Source organism: Vipera ursinii, assembly GCF_947247035.1.
Source record: "Vipera ursinii genome assembly, chromosome: 3".
In the NCBI taxonomy this organism is placed as follows: Eukaryota; Metazoa; Chordata; class Lepidosauria; order Squamata; family Viperidae; genus Vipera; species Vipera ursinii.
Window position 1 is genome coordinate 48,764,042 of NC_139516.1, and position 21,037 is coordinate 48,785,078.

Consider the following 21,037-nt stretch of genomic DNA (forward strand, 5'->3'; position numbering starts at 1 on the left):
GAAAGTTCTCTATAATATTACCCCAAACTATCAGTCTATTAACAAGCAAACACCAATTATCACAATGTAGTTTTCCTTTTTTACAAAATAGCTGCTACTTAGGTGAATCACATTTTATAGTGCAGACTGTTGTTGCTTTGGGAGAGGTGGAAGGAGGATGGTAAGTAAGGTACTAGCCTTTGTATATTCATCCAGCTGTTTTTTTCAGAGAGCAGCATGACTGGATCACTAGCTAGACCACTGTAAAAAGAGAGATAATGTCTGTTAACACAGAATTGAAATTAATTTTTTTCAGAAGCAGTATGCTTAGATTTAGTCATAAGTTTCTACTAAGCTCACCCATCTTTTTCTGTTTGGATTCCTAAGCAAATGGTAAGAATTTAATTACAATTAATAATGAAAGTATATTAATTGATTTTTAAATACTCCTTCAAAGGCAATTATAATTAAAATAAAGGAGGTAGGTTATGGCAATTAAACAGCTTACAATAAAAAGTAGTGACTATATATTATACAAAAATGGACAATATTAGTACTGCTGGGAGTGAAAAATTAATGTGAGTTCCATAAAAATAATTCAGACGTTTCTTTAGAAAATACTAAGGGAATATTTGCAATGTCTGATCCTCTCGAGAGAGATTATCTAAGGATGTGAACATTTTGCATCTCCTCTAATATTTGTAACAAACTAAAAGTAACAGTGAGAACTTAGAACTAGAAATGTAATTTCAAGAAAGGGACATTAATACATTGCCAAAATACCATCTTTTAACTCTAGAGGTTGATGCACTCGGAAACAATTGTTAGCTCCTTTCTCCAAAAGTACTTCTCATTTACCAGTAAGGCCGCTTAGGTATGAAAGACTATAACTGATAGCACTACCAGATATTGGTATTTATTATCATTGTTTTTCCCCCCTCTTCATTTATTTTTTTCCATTTATATTTGTCATGATCAGTTGAACTGAAGAATGACATGCAGCTTTCAAGACACAATGCTGACAACGTAGATCTACAGCTAGGCAAGAAAGGCAGCAAAGAATGAATAGTGAGTAGAAGGGATCACAATTGTTCTCACTGCCCTTCTAAATTCTCAGTTTTGATTTTTGTTCAAAAATGTCTCAAATATCGAGCAATGGTTTAAATTTTTAATATTTGCCTTTTATAATTTCTAATATATTCCATTCACATCCATGGAGTCGTCATGACATTCTCTAGGAACAGATTGGCAGTCTTCAAAAATTCAGAAATTTGGGCCTGCTCTTCCCACAAGGAATGCAGGTTCTCAATGATCTAGACCAGGGGTAGGCAACCTTGGCTCTTTTATGACTCGTGGACTTCAACTCCCAGAATTCCTGAGCCAGCATGGCTGGCTCAGGAATTCTGGGAGTTGAAGTCCACGAGTCATAAAAGAGCCAAGGTTGCCTACCCCTGATCTAGACTAAGTGCTGCTGCTTTGTAATAAATGTGAGTCTTAACTAAAATATAATAACAAAAATTATACAAGTTGAATCAGGAGAAGAATCTTTGCTTTTTAAGAAATTCTTATACATGTTGCCTCCGTGCTAGTGATACTTAGTGGACTTGACACGTTTCCTGAGAGGTGCAAAGTTTAACTCTTGATTTTTGATATTCACGTCTAGAATGACACAGGTTTCTGTGGAATAGGATGAGAGTACAGGGAAGAACAGTAATCTTAGAGTTGGAGAATGATAGGTTGGAGCGGTCAAATGATAAGATTAGATCTTATAACTTGCTAGCAGCCAAATGAAAGGTTTGAAATTTTGGTTAGTTTCATGGTTTGTGAATAAAAGAATTAAAAAGAAATACTTCTTTATATAATGTGTACATAAAACATGATTGTCTGCAGATACCAATTTATAAGATTTTATAACAAGGCTACATCAAATAATGGAAAAAATTGCTTTTGGTGGGTACTGGTCTGGACACTTGTATATCAACCTTGGAACTGAAGGCAATTTGCTCTAAATACTCACTGCAGGGGAACAGTTACAGAAGGCTATTGTCTCACATCCTGTTTTGGATTTTTCTGCTAAGTCGTAGTTGGCATGTTTTATGAAAACAGCCACTTATCTGTAATAGTGTGGTCAAAAGAGCAGTTACAACTATTGGTTCAGGATCCTAGATTTGAATAGCTTGTAAATACATGCACTACATCAGCACAGAGGGTTATCTTTCCTCACTGATTTAAGCTCCTACTTTAAAGAGGAAACAAAGAGTGTGGAAGATTAAGTCTCAGAAAGCAATTAGGAAATCCAAAAGGATGCTCCATTTAAACTAAAGTAAAATGGACAGGACCAAAATGACCTTATGTTTAAATTATAAGTTCCCAAGTGGTGGAACTCAGATCGTTATTATGCTTTCCCTTCATGAAATCTGTTTTTGTTTACAGTATTTTTAAATATCCAGCTTTTATAGGAAAATATAAACCATTGCTCTTGAGAATATAATTCATGTCATGAATTGTAGACCTCATATCCTCATGCAGATGCTGGGCTGCCTCTTCTTTCTTTGCTTCCAGTCCATAACAAATGGCTGTGCTGTCATCTCTGGGACATTCTCTGCATGACTGCTCAGCATCCTTTTGTTCCAGTTGAATTGGCTGATGTTCCTTTATGTGTAGCATGGTTCATAGGTAATATCAGGGGCAATCTGGCTTTGTTCCCCACACAGGGCTGAGCTATACTAGGTTTACTTGGTGACATATGCCTATTACACTACCCTATGCTGTGGAAGCCACAGGACACAGAACCTGCTGTGTGATTCGGGACCACACTTCTTTTGCAGCCCTGGACCAGAAAATCAAAACATGTCTGCCTGTCAACCCACATTGGACTAGTGTGGTGGTGAAGAAAAGACCTTCATTCTGCAGTGGATTGATTTGGGCTTATCACAGTAATTCATAAATAAAAAATCATAGTTTGTAAAAAGTACATTGTCTTTTCCAGAACTTTCTGAAAGTAATGTTTAATATGTGGTTATTAGAGCCAAGTTAAAGCCATTAGGTAGATTTTTCAATCCTTCATTATATCATTGTAAGTATGCGAGTACATAAACAAGGAGTGTTGGAATTAAATATATAATACTCAAACTGATCATCAGAACTTTACCTATGAATGAACTGACTTTACCATTGCAGAGATTTTCCATTGAGAATCTGGCTGGATAAAAAGGGGTTGATTCATACAAGTGATCCTTAAAAGTATCATAGTTTCATCTTATTTAACAAAAACTGCCTCCATGCCGAGGACTATATTCCTTCCTTCCAGAGAAGGTATTTTGACTTTTGAGAGTTCTCTGCATTTTTTTTCCAGTTCTGACATACTTTTTCCTCTGAAAATTGGCTAGAATTGAAGGCAATATTCATATGAGATTTAGTCACCGTTGTATAAAAGGCGTCACGAGACACACCGTCTTATTATTTCCAATCCCTTTTCGGCTAATTCTTCGGATTTATTTTCCATAAATTACCTCCGACCATCCTATTCGACGGCGGATAAGTGTTACACAACTGTCAGATCCGCAAAATATTTACACCGACGAGTCAATGCGCGCCCCTTTTAGATTGGAACCTTGCATTTTTGTTTTCCTGTCGACCCGTTTTTGAGAACCCCGTTTCAAAGTACACTTTCGGGAACTTTTCGCATTGCAGTTCAGAAAACCTCCCCCCGCCCCCCACAGGCTGAGTATCAAAATGAGAACCGGTACGACGCAGAGACGAACCTCTCTTACGCCCACCTACGAGGATAGAGTTATTTTTCCCTCGTCACTCTCTTTCCCTGGGCTTATATCGGTGGAGAAAAGCCCTCCGTTGCCCCGAAAGACCAATCGCGCGTTACCTGGCGGAAGCTTGTTCGGAGATTGGCTGCTGCTCTTCCCCTCTAAATGTACGGGCTCCGTCACGTGCCTTTTTGGCTTCCCCTGCCGGTGTTTTGAGAGCGCGAGAAGCTTCAGAGGCGCAGAGACGGGGAGGGCGGGCGCGCGCCCGCGCGAGCGTGTTTGTTTGCAAGCAACCAAACGTTTCACCCCCCGGAGGAGCGGAGGAGAAAGAAGGGAGGTAAGAACTGGGTCCGCCCCGTGAAAAAGCCAATGGAGAAGTGAACGAGTCTCTGGGGAAACGGCTGGGAGGTGGAGACGCATTGATTTTTCTCGTGTGTTCTCTCCACCCCCCACCCCCCCCAGTTCGAGGCGAGACTTCCGGGAAGAAGATGAGCGTTGCGGAGTTGCTTTTATATATAGGGATGCTGTTGTAAACCTGGGAATGCAGAAGAGGTAAGCGCTGCCGTTGCTGGAAACAGGAGGAGGAGAGAGGAATTAAGCCTCAGCTTGGACACTTAGGTGAATAAGACGGGCCGGCCCTGAATGCTTAAGTTTGCCAGAGGACGCTGTTCCGTGATTGGGATGGATGTGGGCTTGTGTTCTGTTTACACGGAGGTAAACAGAACTGCTGGATTACACAGGCCTTCTTCCCAAATTGTCTGTCGTCCCCTTGAAGGAAAAAGCCTTTTGGTTCAGTGGAGTCTGGAGATCTGGTGGAGTGGGGCCTTTCTCCACCGTGGCAACTTTAAGATGTGTGGACTTCGCAACTCTCAGAATTCCTTGGAAATGCTTGGCTGGGGAATTCTGGGAACTGAAGTCCACAGGTCTTAAAATTTGTCAAGGCTGAGAAACACCAGTCTGTGGATTTTCTAAACCCAAGTTGAACACTGTTCTTAACTTTGATTTTTTTTTAATTTAAAAAAAAAATAGAAGTTCTTTGGGAGCGTTTTGGCTACATAATTGCAAATAAGGTAGCCTTTCAGATTTTCATGATTATTATTATACATTTTTTTAAAAAAAATAATATGCATTGGGATAATTTTACGATTCCTTTCATAGGGTCTTAGGTTTTCTTACTTAATGGAAATCAGAGGAGAGTGTGGAATCATAGGATAGAACTTAGGGTCCAGTTCTTGAGAAATAATCTCATCTGAAGGGGTTATGTAAATGTAAAAAAGTAGATATGGGTAAGTAAATCAATATTGTCAAAGAGAATTTTTGACTGTTAAAACACTGGCTTTGTTTATATAACTTTTCTTTCTGGGTAGACTATGTTATTTGAGAAGGAAGGTGAAATATTTAAAAGTCTTGTTACACCAATGCCATGCATTACGCCTTTTGGAATCTTTATCTTGTTCTTGCTTCCACAATGTCTACATACTTGTTTGTCTTCTTCTCTAAATTTCTCACCTTCCTCTTTTTCAAGATCTCGTCAAATCCACCCAATCATGACTTTCTCAATTTTCTCCTTCTATTACCTCATTTGTTCATTCTTTCTGTATATTCTGAACACTTTTCATTTGTTCAACTCCCATATTGACCCAATCTCTCTCTCGTTTCACCCACATGCTTAAGTCCCCCATTCCCACTCTATTCAACCTCTTACATATTTCTCCTGAATTTCCCAAAGCTAATGTCCATTGGATGAAGCATTTTCATATCCCCCTCTAGTTTTACTTCTTTCAAAGTTATTCATTGTTTATACTTAGTACATACCCACCTATCAGTCAGCATCTGTCTTAAAAATTTCTTCACTCCTCATTGCTTCATACAGTAACATTCACTGGAGATCATTGGGTTCTGAACTAATCATACTGTATGGGAAACCATAGAAAACATATATATATTTGTGTGAATACATGCATTGTTTCTAATTAATCATAATATGTTAAACAACCAACACAACATCACACACCCTTGCTTACTTCCTCTTCAATACACCATTTGCTAAACTATTTTCATGTACGCTTTATTTTCATCATAACATATTGCAATAGTCAGTAACCAACCTGCAACTATATATTTGTGAAAAATCTTCCAAAACCCAAGTCTATTGACTCTTACAGAGCCCTAAGAGTTTGTGAGTTCTGCGCGGTATTTTAGCTGTTTCTAGCACAGCACTCTTCTGGATGGAGAGCCTTGATGGTGTTCATAGGATTTGTTGGATCTTAGGAGTGACATCCCTGAATGCTGTCATCATTGCTGGGACCACTTTGGTCTTTATATTCCACATCCTCTCTAATTCTTCTTCAGCACTTGTACTTCTCTAGCTTCTTGTATACCTTCTTCCTGATGTTGCTTTTACTTGGCACCACTACATCTATCACCATCTTGTGCCTTCTGCTTCTTGTCTACTACTGTGATGTCTGTTGATTGACCGGTATTTTCTTGTCCATCTGGATCTGGAAGTCTCACAGGATCTTAGCACTGTTATTTTCCACAACCTTTTGTAGAATCTTCCGTCTGGATTTGGGAGAGTCTAGCCCAGAGGTCTCCAACGTTTCCGGGCTCGTGGACCGGAGGGAAGGAGAGCAGCGTCAGAATTGGTGTGCACAGGGCCACGCACACTGGCGCAGCACTATCAGTCCTATTCAAGCATGCAGCATGTGCTGGTGCCATGCGCATGCGCAAACAGCCATGCACCCCTCACACTGGCTAGCAGCCCATTCACATATGTGCAAACGGGCCACGCAAACAACCCGGCTAGCGGTGCATGCGCGAATGGGCTATGGACATCCGTCCCAGGTTAGTGTCCCCATTTATGCTTGGGTGCATGCGCAAATGGGGCCGCAGGCACTAGCGTGAGTGGGGGGAAATGCGCACCCACATGTGTGCACGCCGGCCAGCCATTTCTACGGCCCACTGGTAAGATCTCCCAATGTCTGCCACCTCAGCTATCTGTAGATGGTACATCCCATGCAGGGTCTTATATACATATATCCAACCTTTATTTTTTATAAATAACTCAAGCCAATGAACATACCTAATATTCCTCCCTCCTGTTTTCCCCACAAGAACAACCCTGTGAAATGAGTTGAGCTGAGTGTGTGTGATTGGCTCAAGGTCACCCAGCCAGCTTTCATGTCTAAGGTGTGAGTAGAACTCACAGTTTCCTGGATTCTAATCTGGTGCCTTAATCACTGGATTAAACTGGTTCTCTGCATATTTATATGAAATACATTATGCATTATGTAATATACATGAATGTATACATGAAATACATTATATGAATGTATAAATGCGTAAGTGATGACCAGGAGTCTAATGTACAGGCAGATCTCGCTTACAACATTCATTTAGTGACTGTTCAAAGTTACAACAGCATTGGAAAAAGTGAGTTGTGACCATTTTTCACACTTACGACCGTTGCAGCATCCCCATGGTAACATGATCAAAATTGGATGCTTGGCCACTGGCATGTATTTATGACTGTTACAGTGTCCCAGGAATATGTGATCCCCTTTTGCGACCTGACAAAGTCAAAGGGAAAGCCAGATTCACTTAACAACTGGGTTACTAACTTAACTGCAATGATTCACTTAACTGTCCTGCTCAGCAACAGAAATTTTGGGTCCAAATGTGCTCATAAGTCGAAGACTACCTAATAGGGCGCCATGGAACTCTCCAAGTCAATTGTAGCCTTACCTAAGAAATTATTAGGCTGACGAAGGGTTTGGCTGACTATGGGTAGGTTGCCAAATGTATAATAAAGCTATTGTTTAATAGGACTAATATATCCAGACAGCAAAGTTTAAGGCAGTAACTAGAAGGCAGTAAAAGGACAGAATCTTCTGTATCTTTTTGCTTTCATCTAGTGATAATCTGGATGTTTGCAGCCTAGCTCTGGTAGCTGTCTTAATCAGTGAATGTGGTTGCTGAAAGTTTGTTTCTTGTGACCACAGAAAATCTAGGGAGGGCCAGTTTGCAGACAGATGAAGGCCCCAATTCAAATCTCCACTCTGCTAGCAATTCTGAATTGTTGTGGCTTTCAGAATAAATGGGAATGTATCATCTATAAGTGCTCAGAATGTGGTGTTTGGACTTTTAAGAGTTGTCACAGAAAGTATCTAAAGAAATGTCTCCTGTTAAGTAAGTTGATTCACTTCCACAAGTGTTTAGCATAGATGGCATCCTTCCATTTAATTCCCAGCTTCTTTTTTTCATATGGGAATGATTCTCCAGTATTGAATTATAGCTGTGAAATAGATAATCTCGTAGGCATTGAGTTCATTTGTTTCTGTAGTTCTTTCTTCACATTCTGTTAGCTCAAGATAAATTCTGCTTTATCTGGGGTTCAGTATTATCAGTGTGCTGACAATACCAAATTATGCATCTCTACCTCATGATGGGCAAGTGATGCTGTTTAACTTCCTTCTCAGGGTCTGAAGGCTATAAGGACCTGGATGGGGAGAAACAGGATGCATCCCAGTGAGATGGAATGGTTGTGGGGTTTTGGCCCCCTGGGATCAAGAGAGCTGACATCTTTGACTCTGGAGGGGGTAACATTCTGGACAGAATTGATATCCAGTTTGAGAGTCCTCCTATATTTGAAAGTCCTGTTGGAAGAGCTGGTGGCAGCCCTAGCTGGGGGACTTTGCTTGTGTGCCAGTGGTTACCATTCCTGGACTGGGAGGCCTTGCTCACAGTCATGTCTTAATCACTTCCTGATTAGATTACTGCATTATGTACATGGGGCTGCCCTTGAAGAACATTCAGAAGCTGCAGTTGGCTAAGACTACTGTGGCATGTATAGTATAGCCCCATGATTCATCAAGTTACATTACTGCTGCATCAGTTGCCTTAGCCCCTAGTTGCTTTCTGGATATAGTTAAAAGTGCTGGTTATCACCTTTAAAGCTCTACATGACACAGAGCCAGATTTGTGGGACCATCTCTTACCTTTGTAGATGTCCCAGTTCTTTGGATTGGCCTCCCACCTGAGATTTGAGGGCCCCTATTCAAATGCTTAACAAGCAAAGACATTTAAGAGGGATCCACCCTAATGTATTGGACTATACCACATTGATGACCAGGAGATTTGTATTTTGAGATTTGCAAAATTGGTATCAGCCCTCCCAGGTAACCAGACAGAAAACATGACCACATGAGCCAGTGCTATGTTATTGTCAGATTACATTAACAGAACTTGCAAGTCAGAACAGAAACCATAAGTCTCCTGCTGTCTGATACATTAGGGCGGCTCCTTCTTAAGTTTCTTTGTCCATTAAGCACTTGCAGGCTCCTCTCTCTTTTAGTTGATAATTTCCTAGGCTGTATCTCTTCGCCTAACCCTAACTCTAACTCTCAAGGTCATTCTCACATACCATTACAAGGAGCCACAAGGAATTTGTCCAACTTGGCTTCTTACATCTCATAGTAATATAAATCTAGATTATATTTGTGTCTTGTATTTCAGTTGCATTTACAATGAAAACCTGTAAAAAGGTTATCCAATATTCCTATAAGATTATTTCTTTATTTATGAGTACATGGAAATATGAAGATATGAACCACAGACTAAGTCAGCATTGTTGGACCTGATTACCAAACAAATCTGTACCTGGAGATAATGGGGATTGTGCCTGAGATATTCTGCAAGCAAATTATGCGCTTTACCACACAACTATGGCCCATTTACTAAAATACAGGTTTCTAATAGTCAGAACAGTGGCAGCATTAATGGCTAAAAACTAATGGTTTTTCTGTCCCATACAGAAAAACATTTTTGTATCTATTTGAATTAACCCAAATTGCTTTGCTTGATTCTAAATTTGCATGTGTCTAAAGGAGTGGGAAACTTACGGTTTTCCAGATGTTGCTGATTACAATTCTCCACTATTGTTCCATTGGCCATTCCGGGTATGTCTATTGGGAGCTCCATCATCAACATCCGGAGGGCCACAAGTTTATTAACCTTAGACCAAAACAAGTTTTGGTACTTTGTTTTGTGAGTGAGCCTAGCATGGAACAAATTTTGCTATGTAAATTTTACTGATAGAACGTGCTGGGAGGTGTGGGGTAGGGGTTGCACAGTTCTGCTTTTCTCCATTGTGGGAAATATCTTAAAAGCGAGATGGATGAAAGCGTTTCTTCACAAGTATTTTAGAGGTCAGCTAAGGTAGTCCATTGGTCTACCTTTCTGTCTTGTCACTCTCTTTTTGTCTTGGAATGGTTTGTTTTTCTTGCCCCTTCTATCAGCTTCATTTAGCTGTGATTCATATCTCAGGGCTGAATATTTTAAAGGATTTCATTCATTGATTCTAAAGTGAGGAGTAGCATGTGATATGCTTGTGACTGTCTTATGGGCAGTTGTTTGAAGGCAGTGGGTTAGGGAGGAGGAGAAGAGTGGCTTTGGGCAACTTTAAGAATGTGTTTTAATCCTAAAACTTTTTTTTTATTGTTGTGAGGTGGACTTCCCAATGATGACAGGAGCTGCTTCTCCGATCTTGTCAAGCAAGTTTTCTATGCCATGAATAACACCACCATGCCCACTTCTGCTGGGCCAACCAATGACTCCCTGGTGGGCTATATTCTAGTGCCGTTTTTCCTTATCACTATTGTTGGCATCGTCATGGCAGTGGTGAGTGGACTCAAGACGGAAGCACTTGGTTTCTAGACCAGTATGCTGGGTGGGAAATTCTGGGAGTTGAAGATTACACGTCTTGAAAGTTGCTGAGGCTAAGAAATGCTGCTCTAGTTTTTATGTCAGCAATGGAATATGCTGGAAAGTTTTTCTTTGGGAAAAAAAGAGATGAGTCACAATATCAATTCTTAGTCAACGGTTTCTGTTGTAACAGTGGCAGTATTTTCAGTTAGTGAGTACCATTTTAAATTAGAAATGCCCACTTGTGAACTTGGGAAATCCCAGTGATCTAAGTCATAAAAATATGTAATTAAACTCTTTAAAAGTAATATGAGAATTCTGTCTGTTGTCACTTGTGTGTGTTATGTAGTCACCCTCTGCTCCCAAGTTTTTTGGGGAAAATGTCCTTTACTTAATTCCACAAATGTTTCTGCTTTCCACCAACAGCATTTTCAGATCACCCACAGACTGAGTCCTATGTAGATTAACAAAACATTCTCTAATATTGTTCTTTCAAGGTGTTTTGGGACTACATCCCAGCACACAGGATACCTGGGAGAGGAGTACAGCTGGTTTGTTTGTTGCTGTTAGTGCTTTGTCAAAGTGGTAATACTTTATTGGATGTAGGAATGCAATAGGATGAAATGCTTGTTTTGGGAAGACTGAATTTTGGTATCATTACTTAGTAATATATTACATAAATTAAAATAATCCCTTTTCCATAAGCATTACATTTTCCCCTTTAGGTTGAGCAAAAGTATTTCTTCCTTACAATTCCAATAGCCTTCAATGACGCTTAGCCTAGAATTCCTGGATACTCTTAAGAGGCCTTATATTATCAAGTTTGGAAAAAATGTTTTAGTTTAGTTGTATGCCTAAAATGCTAGTGCCTAAAATATAAATTGATTGAAGAATTTTATAACTTTATGTAGATATATAAGTAGATTATATGAAAGCTGCTCTGCTTTTCATTTTTATGTTCAGCGTATCTGGAAGCCATAGCCCAAACAAACATTTTATTGCATAAACTCAGGCCCTTGCAACTTGTAATTACCTCAGGATGCTCACAAATTGAAATCAGTTTCTTAAGGGAGCTTAGCTTTCATAAAAAGTGTGCCAAAATAGGACTTTCTTTAGTCTGTTACACTGAAAAGATGCAGTCATCCTTACTGTGGTATTCTACAGCTCTCATTGTCCTTAGTTAATATTATCCAAGGCTATGCAAGTTGAGGGAAGTAAAGTAGCTGTAATCCAATATTCCTGGAGGGTACCAGGCTGGTCTCTGGAAACATTGGTGAGATTTTATCTACATAGGGCTACATTTGTCAATATCCTTGTCATTTGACACTTAAGGTCACATCTCAAATGAATTGGGTACTCGACATATGTTACTATTATGTGGCATGCCTCTTGTGAGAATTGCACCTAGACTAATGAAACAAATGTTGACCCTGATGTTCACATTCCTTGTATTCTTTTTCTTTGTTTTATTTTTATTCCTAGTTAGAAGAAATAATGTCTAGAGCATATTCACATTCTTCTCATAGTTATTTTTCCCTTCCCCCTTGTCATTGCAGATAATGTATATCCAGAAAAAAAAGAGGTAAGAAATTCCAGTAGGAGATTTTGGGCTTCATTGTCTTTTCAGATCCATCTACTTACTAGAAGGGACTTTTTTCCCCTCAATGCAGTCAGTTACATACTTACTCTACTGTAAACAGAGGTAGATCAATTCATTAAATAATGTAAAGTGGAATAATGCACATTGCTCTGCGTATGTTGTTTTAACTATGACATGTTCCTCTTTTTTCTTTCATTAAATGGCCCTGGAAAATGGCTGCTGGGAATTACATTAAAAGTTAATAAGAAGCTTATGAAGTTGACTAGTAACTCTTTTTAAATCTTATATTAAAAATAATATAATTCTTTCGATATCGTATTATAGGATCTATTGTGGATAGTTATAAATGATCACATCACAATTGTTTTCTGATATAGTGAATAATGATACCTGTTTTAAGCATACTAGCTTAACGTGTTGAGTTATGTTGGGGAAGTGGAATTCAGCTTTCTAGGGAACATTTGAAATTTTGGAAAATACAGGTAATCTTCACTTAATGACCACAATTGGGATCAGGAGCTCTGGTGCTAAGTGACATGATTGTTAAGTGAAACTGTAAGCTAGCTGTGAAGTGCACAAATGGTGATCACATCACTGGCACACTGCAATAGTTGTAAATGCCTGCTGCTTGTGAAATGGCCATATTTGATTACTTGACCACAAGGATGCTACCATGATCATCAATGTGAGATAAAGTTGCTTTGTCAGCACCATTGTCACTTCAAATGGTCATTAAATAGGATAGTCATTAATCAAGGTCTGTCTATATTGCATTGAATGGCAGCCATGGGCTGGTCACAAAAACTAATTTATTGGAAGGTGAATGAGATTGCTTACTGCCATTCCTTCCAGTTTCACATGGTACAATCACTGATTTTTTAAAAAATTTTTTAAATAGCTAAACATTTTAATGTAAAATTAAAATTAACTACTGGAATGAACTAGCTACCACTTTTATCTTCCCATGTGAAATCCAGAAATATTCTTGGACATTATTTTAGTTTTCCAAATCTGGAAGGAAAATAATGTGCTTGACATACAGTTCATCATTTAAAACCACAGGATTTGTTGCTGCATGGATGCAGTTTGTATGATGCTTCATTAGTCATGGGTTTAAGGTAGATGGGTTCTAATTAGAAGAACTATCCATGCTCTATGATTAGTTCATTATAATCCATATATTAACATTTCATTATAGTATAATTTTCATGTTCCGGGTAAATATCCACAGCATGTAAGTATGATATAATTTTAGGTGGGTGGAAAAATAAACATTTAATGTGCAGAGTGGTTTGTCAATAATGGTATGGACTGTTCTTTTATGTGCTAAATCATCTGTGTATCTTATTACTATATTAGTTAACTCCAAAGTTTTCCTCTGACAAATATAGATGCATATTCAATGCAAAGTTTACTTATAGTGCACCTAACTGTGCTGCTTAATGTATTGGACCTACAATTTCCTGAATTCCTATGTCTAGGAATTCTGGAATCTGTTGTTCAGAACATTTGAAGAGTATCAGGTTGCTGAAGACTGGCAACTGATGATTGGAACTTAAGGTAAATTATCAAAATATGAACCAGATCTATGACTGAAACTTGGACCTGTGTAGTTACTTGTAAATAATCATTAGTTCATGAGACTAATAGAAACAATGATGTAGCACATTTGAACATTAAACTACTTGAGATTTCAAAATATTTATTGTATTGAGATTATGACTGTTGTTCATCCCTGACATTGCTTTACGATCTAGCTCTACCTTGCCTAAGGCAGTGCCAGGGTCATGAGAAAAAAGTTGTAGCAACTTTTAATTGCTTGAGGACAGTTATACTCTGACAAAACTATCTTCTAGATATGATCGACTACGCCATCATCTGTTGCCAATGTACAGTTATGATCCTGCGGAGGAGCTGCATGAGGCTGAGCAAGAACTCCTAGTGGAGCCAGAAGACACTAAAGTAAGCTTATTGACATTTTACACATTACATATCTATTGCAGAGCCATGTTTCAGGATATTTATGGACAGTTGCATGTTCAGATGGGACTTGCCTATGAAACTATTGCTTGAAAAAGAGGGAGGGGAGGAAGCAGTTAAGCATCATATTTTCAAATTATCTGTGATTCAGTTTGACTCAGTACGGTACCTAGAAGTGCCGTATAACCACGAGCGCCTCCTTTTTGAACTCACCGTGCACTGCTTGACCTGTTACACTTAAAAGTCATTAACAAAAGAGAAAATGTCCTACTTCAAAATAATGTATTATTATTCTTTATAATAATAGCCCACATAGCCCCATTTACTTCCTTAGAAAACAAAATGGTGAGAATTATAGTCTAATCCTTTGTTTTGAAGGGTACACTTCTCTTCCAAAAAGTGGGCGTATCAAGTGGGTATTGGAGGCTGGAACGAGTTCTGGTGATTTGCCAGTGATTGTATTGCTTTGGCACACATTTTTTGAATAGGCAAGTCCCTCCTTAGTCATTTTGTAAGTGTACTCGCAAAGTGTTTTCAAAACATAATCCCTGAGTTATGTTATGTCAAGACGTCATGAATTGTCCTACAGTTGTGAGCAGTGAATTCTGAATATTTTTTGTCTATTCAAGAAAGAGAGAAAATAAAATAGTTTCATTCCATTTTATACAGGCAGTGCTTGACTTAAGACCATTTGTTTAATGATATTCAAAGTTATGACAGGCCTTGGAAAATGACCTGTATATTTGTACATATGACCACTTGACATCCGGCTTGCATTTGTGAACAGTTGCGGCCTCCTGTGGTCATGACTGCAATCTTTTTTGCCAATTTCCTCTTATTTTTTTTAATTTCTTCCCCCCCCCCTCATATTTATTACATTTTATTGAATTATAGAATAAAATACAAAATACAAAGCAAACAGTAGGACACAATGGGGAGGAAAAAGGGAAAGGAAAGTGAGGGAGAGAAGGGAAAAAGAAAAGACATTAACTTCTGACTTCCTCTGTTGCAGTCGAATAAAGCATTAACATCAAACCTCAACTTTTTACCTTTTCATAATAGTATAAACTAACCATTTCTGTAACAACAAATCAATCTAAACAGTAAGTTTCATTTTTTCCACCTCAAGCACAAAGTCCAGAAGTGGTCTTCATGTAGAAACAAAAGTACTTACATTCTTTTCTTTAATCAAAACAGTCAATTTAGCCATCTCTGCCAACTCCATCAACTTCTGTAGCCATTCGTTTATAGTGGGAATTGAAATGTCCTTCCATTTTTGTGCATACCGTAGTCTTGCTGCCGTCAACATATACAAGATCAAAGTTCCAATTTTCCCCCCCAAGTCTTTTTCCATTAAACCCAAAAGAAAAATGTCTGGATTCATGTTTATCTTTAAGGATTTTATGTATTAAAATATGAATCATTCGCCAATATTTCTTTGCATTATCACATGTCCACCATAAGTGGTAAAAGGTCCCTTCTTTACATTTACATTTCCAGCATTCATTTGAAATACCTTTGTACATTCTAGATAGCTTATCTGGTGTTAAATACAAGTGATGCATCATCTTATAAAAGTTTTCTTTTAAATTGTAATTCAATGTAAATTTTAAGCTTTTCGTCCACCTATTCTCCCATTGTTCCACCATCACATTACAGTATATCCAAAGTTCCTTGCCCACTGTATCATACATTTTACATGTTCATTTTCCAAATTCAATTTCAATAGCATTTTATAAATCTTAGCAATAATAAGTTCATCACTACCACATAATAATGTTTAGAATTCATTTTTAACGAAATCAAACCCGTAACTCTTTTTTATCTAGTTTAAATCTTTCAGTTGTTGATATGTAAACCAATGACAAGCATAACCCTCTGATTCTAACTCTTCCCTTGATTTAAGAGTTGAAGAGTATTATTTTACCATAAGTCCACCGGTCCAGCTTCACAATCATTTCTTCTCTTTAAAAAAAGCTTCCTGTGGGGACACCCAAAGAGGCAACTTCGTGGCGAATCTTGGTTTATATTTATTCCATACTTAGTATGGCATGTTTGACAAAGTGATTATTAAAATCAACAGTAAGTTTATCATACCATAAATCAGCAGCCCCCAACCTTTTGGGCAGCAGGGACTGGTTCTGTGGAGACATTTTCCCATGGACCGGAGGGGGCATGGTTTTGTATACTGCCTGCATCCCATGGATGGGACTTCGCTTGTTTGTGCGGCCTGTTTTCTGGCATGCCACGGACCGGTGCTGGTCCATGGACCAGGGGTTTGGGACCCCTACCATAAATAACCAATATCCAAATCTTAATTCATGACCTTCCAAATCAAGTAGCCTCTTATTCTGGAGGTTCACCAACTTTTTTTAAACAGGCCAGGCAACATTCATCAAAATACAATTTTAATTTTTTTGCCAATTTCCAGCAAGAAAGCCCATAGGGGAAGCTGGATTTGTTTAATGATCCTGTGATTTGCTTAACAGCTGCTGTAAAAAATGGGATCTGATTCAAATTTAGATCACAATGACAAGTTTGGGTCCCAACTGTGGTCATAAGCTGAATACTACAAGTAGTTTGAAGCTATGCTTTTTTTCTTGACCTCCTGGTTCAGATATACTGCCTCTAGGAACGCCATTTGAGTTAGCTTGAGCCTTTTTATATACACTTTATTTTTCTCATCACTATTATTTTTCCCCATAAAAAAGCAAAGAGCTAAGCTAACAGCAGTGTGCACCTCTGGGATAAATTGTTCATTCTACTGTAATGCAGAAATTTTGGCATACATCACAAAGCTTTCCCCTCAAAAGTGCCTTGTGTTTTTCAAGATACAGCCTTTTACAAACAAAATAGGTTACTCTCCAGAAAAATACCATTTTTGTTGTTGTCTGGCCCTGTCAGGAATGTGTGGGATACAAGTCAAAATGAGAGGAGGATGAAGAGTTAAGTTTTCTTAAGTCTGACATTAGAAAGTTGCAGTTGGAGATCTTGCTTGCTTAGTGAGATTACAGAAAGGTGTGAGTATAGCTAAAAAAAGCCAAATATTATTAGGACATTTAACTGAAGACTATCACAAAAAGAATGTTTTTATGGACCATGCTAGAAAATAAGCGATGTGTAAGGAGTTATTTTTATACTACTGTATGTGCAACCAGTATTTCTGCTGTATCTGTTAACAGTGTTGAAATGACAAATGTTGAAAAAAAGATCCTTGGCTGTCCATTTTTCATGGCTGCATAAAAGAGGAAGTGAATTGTTCACAGAAGCATAAATATGCTTAAGCCTAGCTGTTTCACGCAGCCAGCGCATGGGAGCTGGTTTTTCTCCTTTCCGTTTCAAAGAAGAATGCTGTCTCCATTTTTGCTTTCTGAAGTGGCTTCCAAAACAATGCAATATTGGAAGTGCAGGCAGAGCACCCATCTTCCCATTAAAGCTTTACTGGAGGATTTCCATTCATGCAGCTGAGTTAGGGAAGCAATGCTCTAATTGTAATGAAAACTGCCAGATTATTATTCTGTCATAATAGGCTGTGGAAGCTACCTATTCTTTGAAAGGATGCTATTACTGAAAGTCTGGTGGTGATATTAATATGTGTGCTGTGTATTACAGGTGATGCGAGGTTGGGGAGGATACCAGCCCTTTCGCAATTCTTTCATGGATGTGAAAGCTTGACAGTACTCAGCTCAAACTGTTCACAAGAGTGTAGATGGATGACCTACCTGGCATGTGTGCCAACCTGAATGCCATTAACGTTGCTGCCTTTCTTTACACTTCAGTACTACAGCCTCTTGCCATGACTTCCAGTAACAGAAAGTGTAATGGGTGCCAGCTGTGTCAAGGAGATTGGCACTGGGCACCTGGTACAAAGAGCAGCCTAAGGGGTTGGAGAATTGTGTTTGGAACTAGGACAGCTTTCTGTGTGGCATCATTCTTCGTATCAATTGTCTCCTGATTTGCATTTTATGTGGATGACGAGATACAGGAGTTTATGAATTTTCGAGTAAAATATTACTGAATAGCTCTTGCATTATGGGCATCAATCCTCAAAAGCTTGGCTTCATTAAAAAAAGCAAAAACGAAGCAGTCAACCTCTGTTTCCTTTTGTGAACAAAGAGCATCAGAATGCAGCTGTTATGATATTCCAGCACACATTGCTAGCTGCCTTCTTTCCTTACTTGCCTAAGAATGTAAAAGGGTGTATTATTTAAAGTTGTTGGATTCCTGTAACATGTTGCTGAACAGATGCAAGCAAAGTGAATAAAATTGCCAAATGCATAACTCGGTGCTTGAGGGGTGGTGGTATACGTCTTGAAATAGGGATAATGGGTACATGTCACCAGCTTTGGAATTGTTTGTGTGCTACATGCTGGGAGGATGCAGTTTAGCTAGGAAGCTCATGTAGATGCTTAGCATGTCTATCAGAAAGGACCATAGTTATTTCTGAGAGCTATTTTCTTTGATGACATGTTTGAGTCAATAGGGACTTACTGTATATTTGGTATTTGAGAAATCATCTGTTTTATAAATAAAATTGAACCTGACTAGGAGTACCTGTGGCAGAACAATCAAGCTTTTCCAGTACTATAACCTGTTATGCCTGTGTTTGTGAAGACAACTTGTTACCACTGATATACCTGAGATGGACTGACATATTTGGTGCAGCAGTGTAACTGCTGCTTTGCTAAAACTGAAAAATTTGTGCTACTCATTGCTTGCTGAACTCAACAAATGGATACAGATTATGCACCTAATGAAAGCTGCACTGGTAACTTTGAGAAACTGTCTTAATGCCTTTATGTCTTTTCCCCCCCGAAGTTTTGATTTTAAGCAAAGTTGGGGGTCTTCCACACATTTTAAGAAAATTGGGATGCAACTTATATCGCATATATCTGATGCCTTTTGAGGTTGACAGTGTATTCCTAATGCAAACAAAAAGATTGGTGATTGTGGTTCTGGAAATAAAATTAATTTTCTCCATGACAAGGCTGAATGCACATGGCAATGCACATTGTAACCTTTTCTTCTCTTCTTAAACACACAAGGTTAATGAGCTGGTGGTTCAGCTACATGGGTTGAATCCATGAAGAAAAATAGTTGCCATTTCCTGCATCATCTTCCAATAAAATCAATATGGACTCTGCACTGTAATTTGTTTTATGTTGTCCCCATCTGTATGCCTTTAATTTATATCTCATATTGCTATTACTCCTTGCTTTGTTATGGGTCTGCAGGCAAAAAACTGCAATGTCATGATTTACATCCAGTCATGAATTTTAGTTCCTAAATGTACTGAATGCTTGTTCTTTCATTTATGTACTGCATTTACTTCCACACTGCTAAATGTCTCTCAAAATAGAAATAAATTTCCCAAATACAGATTATGTATTTCCATCCCCACTGAAGAATAGATTTGAGAGTAACCTTCAGCTTGCAGCATTCTGAGTGTTAGATTGCTATTTTGATTTGTCCTATGGTTGGAGTTAATTTTCTGTTGGACAAAATGAAAATTCCTGTTTTGATCTTTGTAAAAAATTAAGTCAAATGCAGTGCACTAGTTGGATTCAGATCTACAATTGGCAGATATCAGCTAGTGCCAGGAGCATCAAGTCAGGATGATTTTGCCATTCCTTCTTTACCTAAGCTAGCGGCTCCCAACCTTTTCTATACCCCACACCCCTAGAAGGCTTCTGATATATTCTCGCACCCCTTACAAAAGTTTGAAACAATGGCAACAAATTATGCATATACACTATAATTTTGAAAAACCAAGTTTTCACAAACCCTGGAATATTTATTTATTTCGATTTATATACCGCCCTTTTCCCGAGGGACTCAGGGCGGTTTACAGGGCAAATTAAAACAGTACAATATATATTATAAACAGTTGAGCTCTCTCCAAGCAGCATTTGAGGGGCAAATTGTTCTGTTTTTAGAAACAAAAGGGTTTTTTTTTGTAAACATCCATTGGATGCAAAAATTTAAATTCTAGAATCAGTTGTAGTAATGGTCCATTATTTGATAAGAGAAGTTAGAAACAAAAAGTAATCTTTTTCTATTTATAGCATATTCAAAGTGACATTCTGACCAAAGTATTCTCCAGTGTATCATTGTTGTGAAACATGAATTTGGGATCCTAGATGTAATCCACTTTCATTTTATGAAAGTTCCCTCCAATTAGCTTTAGTTTAGAGCGTATTGTCATCATGTCTGTTTTGGCTCAGAAGCATAACGAAATACTCATTTCAGATCTGATATTGAAGAACATCTGGGGATTCAGGTACTATTTATTGGGAATGTGTTTCTTAATATAGGCTACATCTCTTTTAAAAGAAGTACCTTAAATCTGATTATTCTTAGTTATTGTCAGAATCCATTTATATCATATTCATAAATGTATGTTTAAAACATTCCATGGATCCTGCCATCTCTTGAGGAGTGAACGAATGTGTATGGAGCCTGTATTAGGCATTTCAAAGGAAAAGAGAAGCCTTTTGAACTGGGGGAACAAAAGGGGGGGTTAGGGTAGGAGCATCTGGCTTGTGTCACGGAAGAGAGCAATAAACATAAAAGGTCCTAAGTTCTTTTTTCCCATGAGAGGGATGATACGAGGTAAATGATGGGGGACTGACCAAATGGGGTTAAGGGGGGGGGGTTGAACCAGGAACTCTTTATAAGGGTTTAGTTTGAAGAACAATATTAAGTCCTGTCTTGTATTCCTACAACCAAGCATGTCATAGTAAAGATTTCTTTTGGACTAAGATTTGGCTCCAAGAGTTTTGTCTTCCTAAGACGTGGTTTGGGGTGGGTCCTGACAGTTATTACAGGTTAGGAATCCACTAAATTCTTAAAAATGTAGACCACTTTTTGTCTCTGTTCAGATTAGGAAATAAAACCCATGACACCCGATTTAATAGACTTTTCTATATTAATATACTATCATGACATGATAAAACTGGACCTGCTTTACTTCTCTATGCAACTACTGAAATATACAGTGCAGCCTTTCCAATAC

At 38.3% G+C, this 21,037-nt stretch overlaps 1 protein-coding gene across 6 annotated transcripts; it reads left to right on the forward strand.

The window, feature by feature from the left end:
- Positions 1 to 384: 384 nt before the first annotated feature.
- Positions 385 to 20,021, forward strand: SMIM29 (small integral membrane protein 29). 6 transcript variants are annotated; one of them, XM_083358298.1, is made up of 6 exons: positions 3,928 to 4,077; positions 4,203 to 4,292; positions 10,246 to 10,418; positions 11,999 to 12,024; positions 13,899 to 14,004; positions 17,635 to 20,021. In XM_083358298.1, exons 3-6 carry the CDS (start codon positions 10,308 to 10,310, stop codon positions 17,695 to 17,697), a joined length of 306 nt encoding a protein of 101 aa, XP_083214424.1. In that variant the 5' UTR covers positions 3,928 to 4,077; positions 4,203 to 4,292; positions 10,246 to 10,307; the 3' UTR covers positions 17,698 to 20,021. The 6 variants fall into 6 exon arrangements, with proteins under 6 accessions (XP_083214423.1, XP_083214424.1, XP_083214425.1 ...); XM_083358297.1 differs by lacking the exons at positions 3,928 to 4,077; positions 4,203 to 4,292 and adding an exon at positions 385 to 1,047; XM_083358299.1 differs by lacking the exon at positions 4,203 to 4,292 and having other exon boundaries at positions 4,059 to 4,077.
- The last annotated feature ends 1,016 nt before the right edge of the window (positions 20,022 to 21,037 follow it).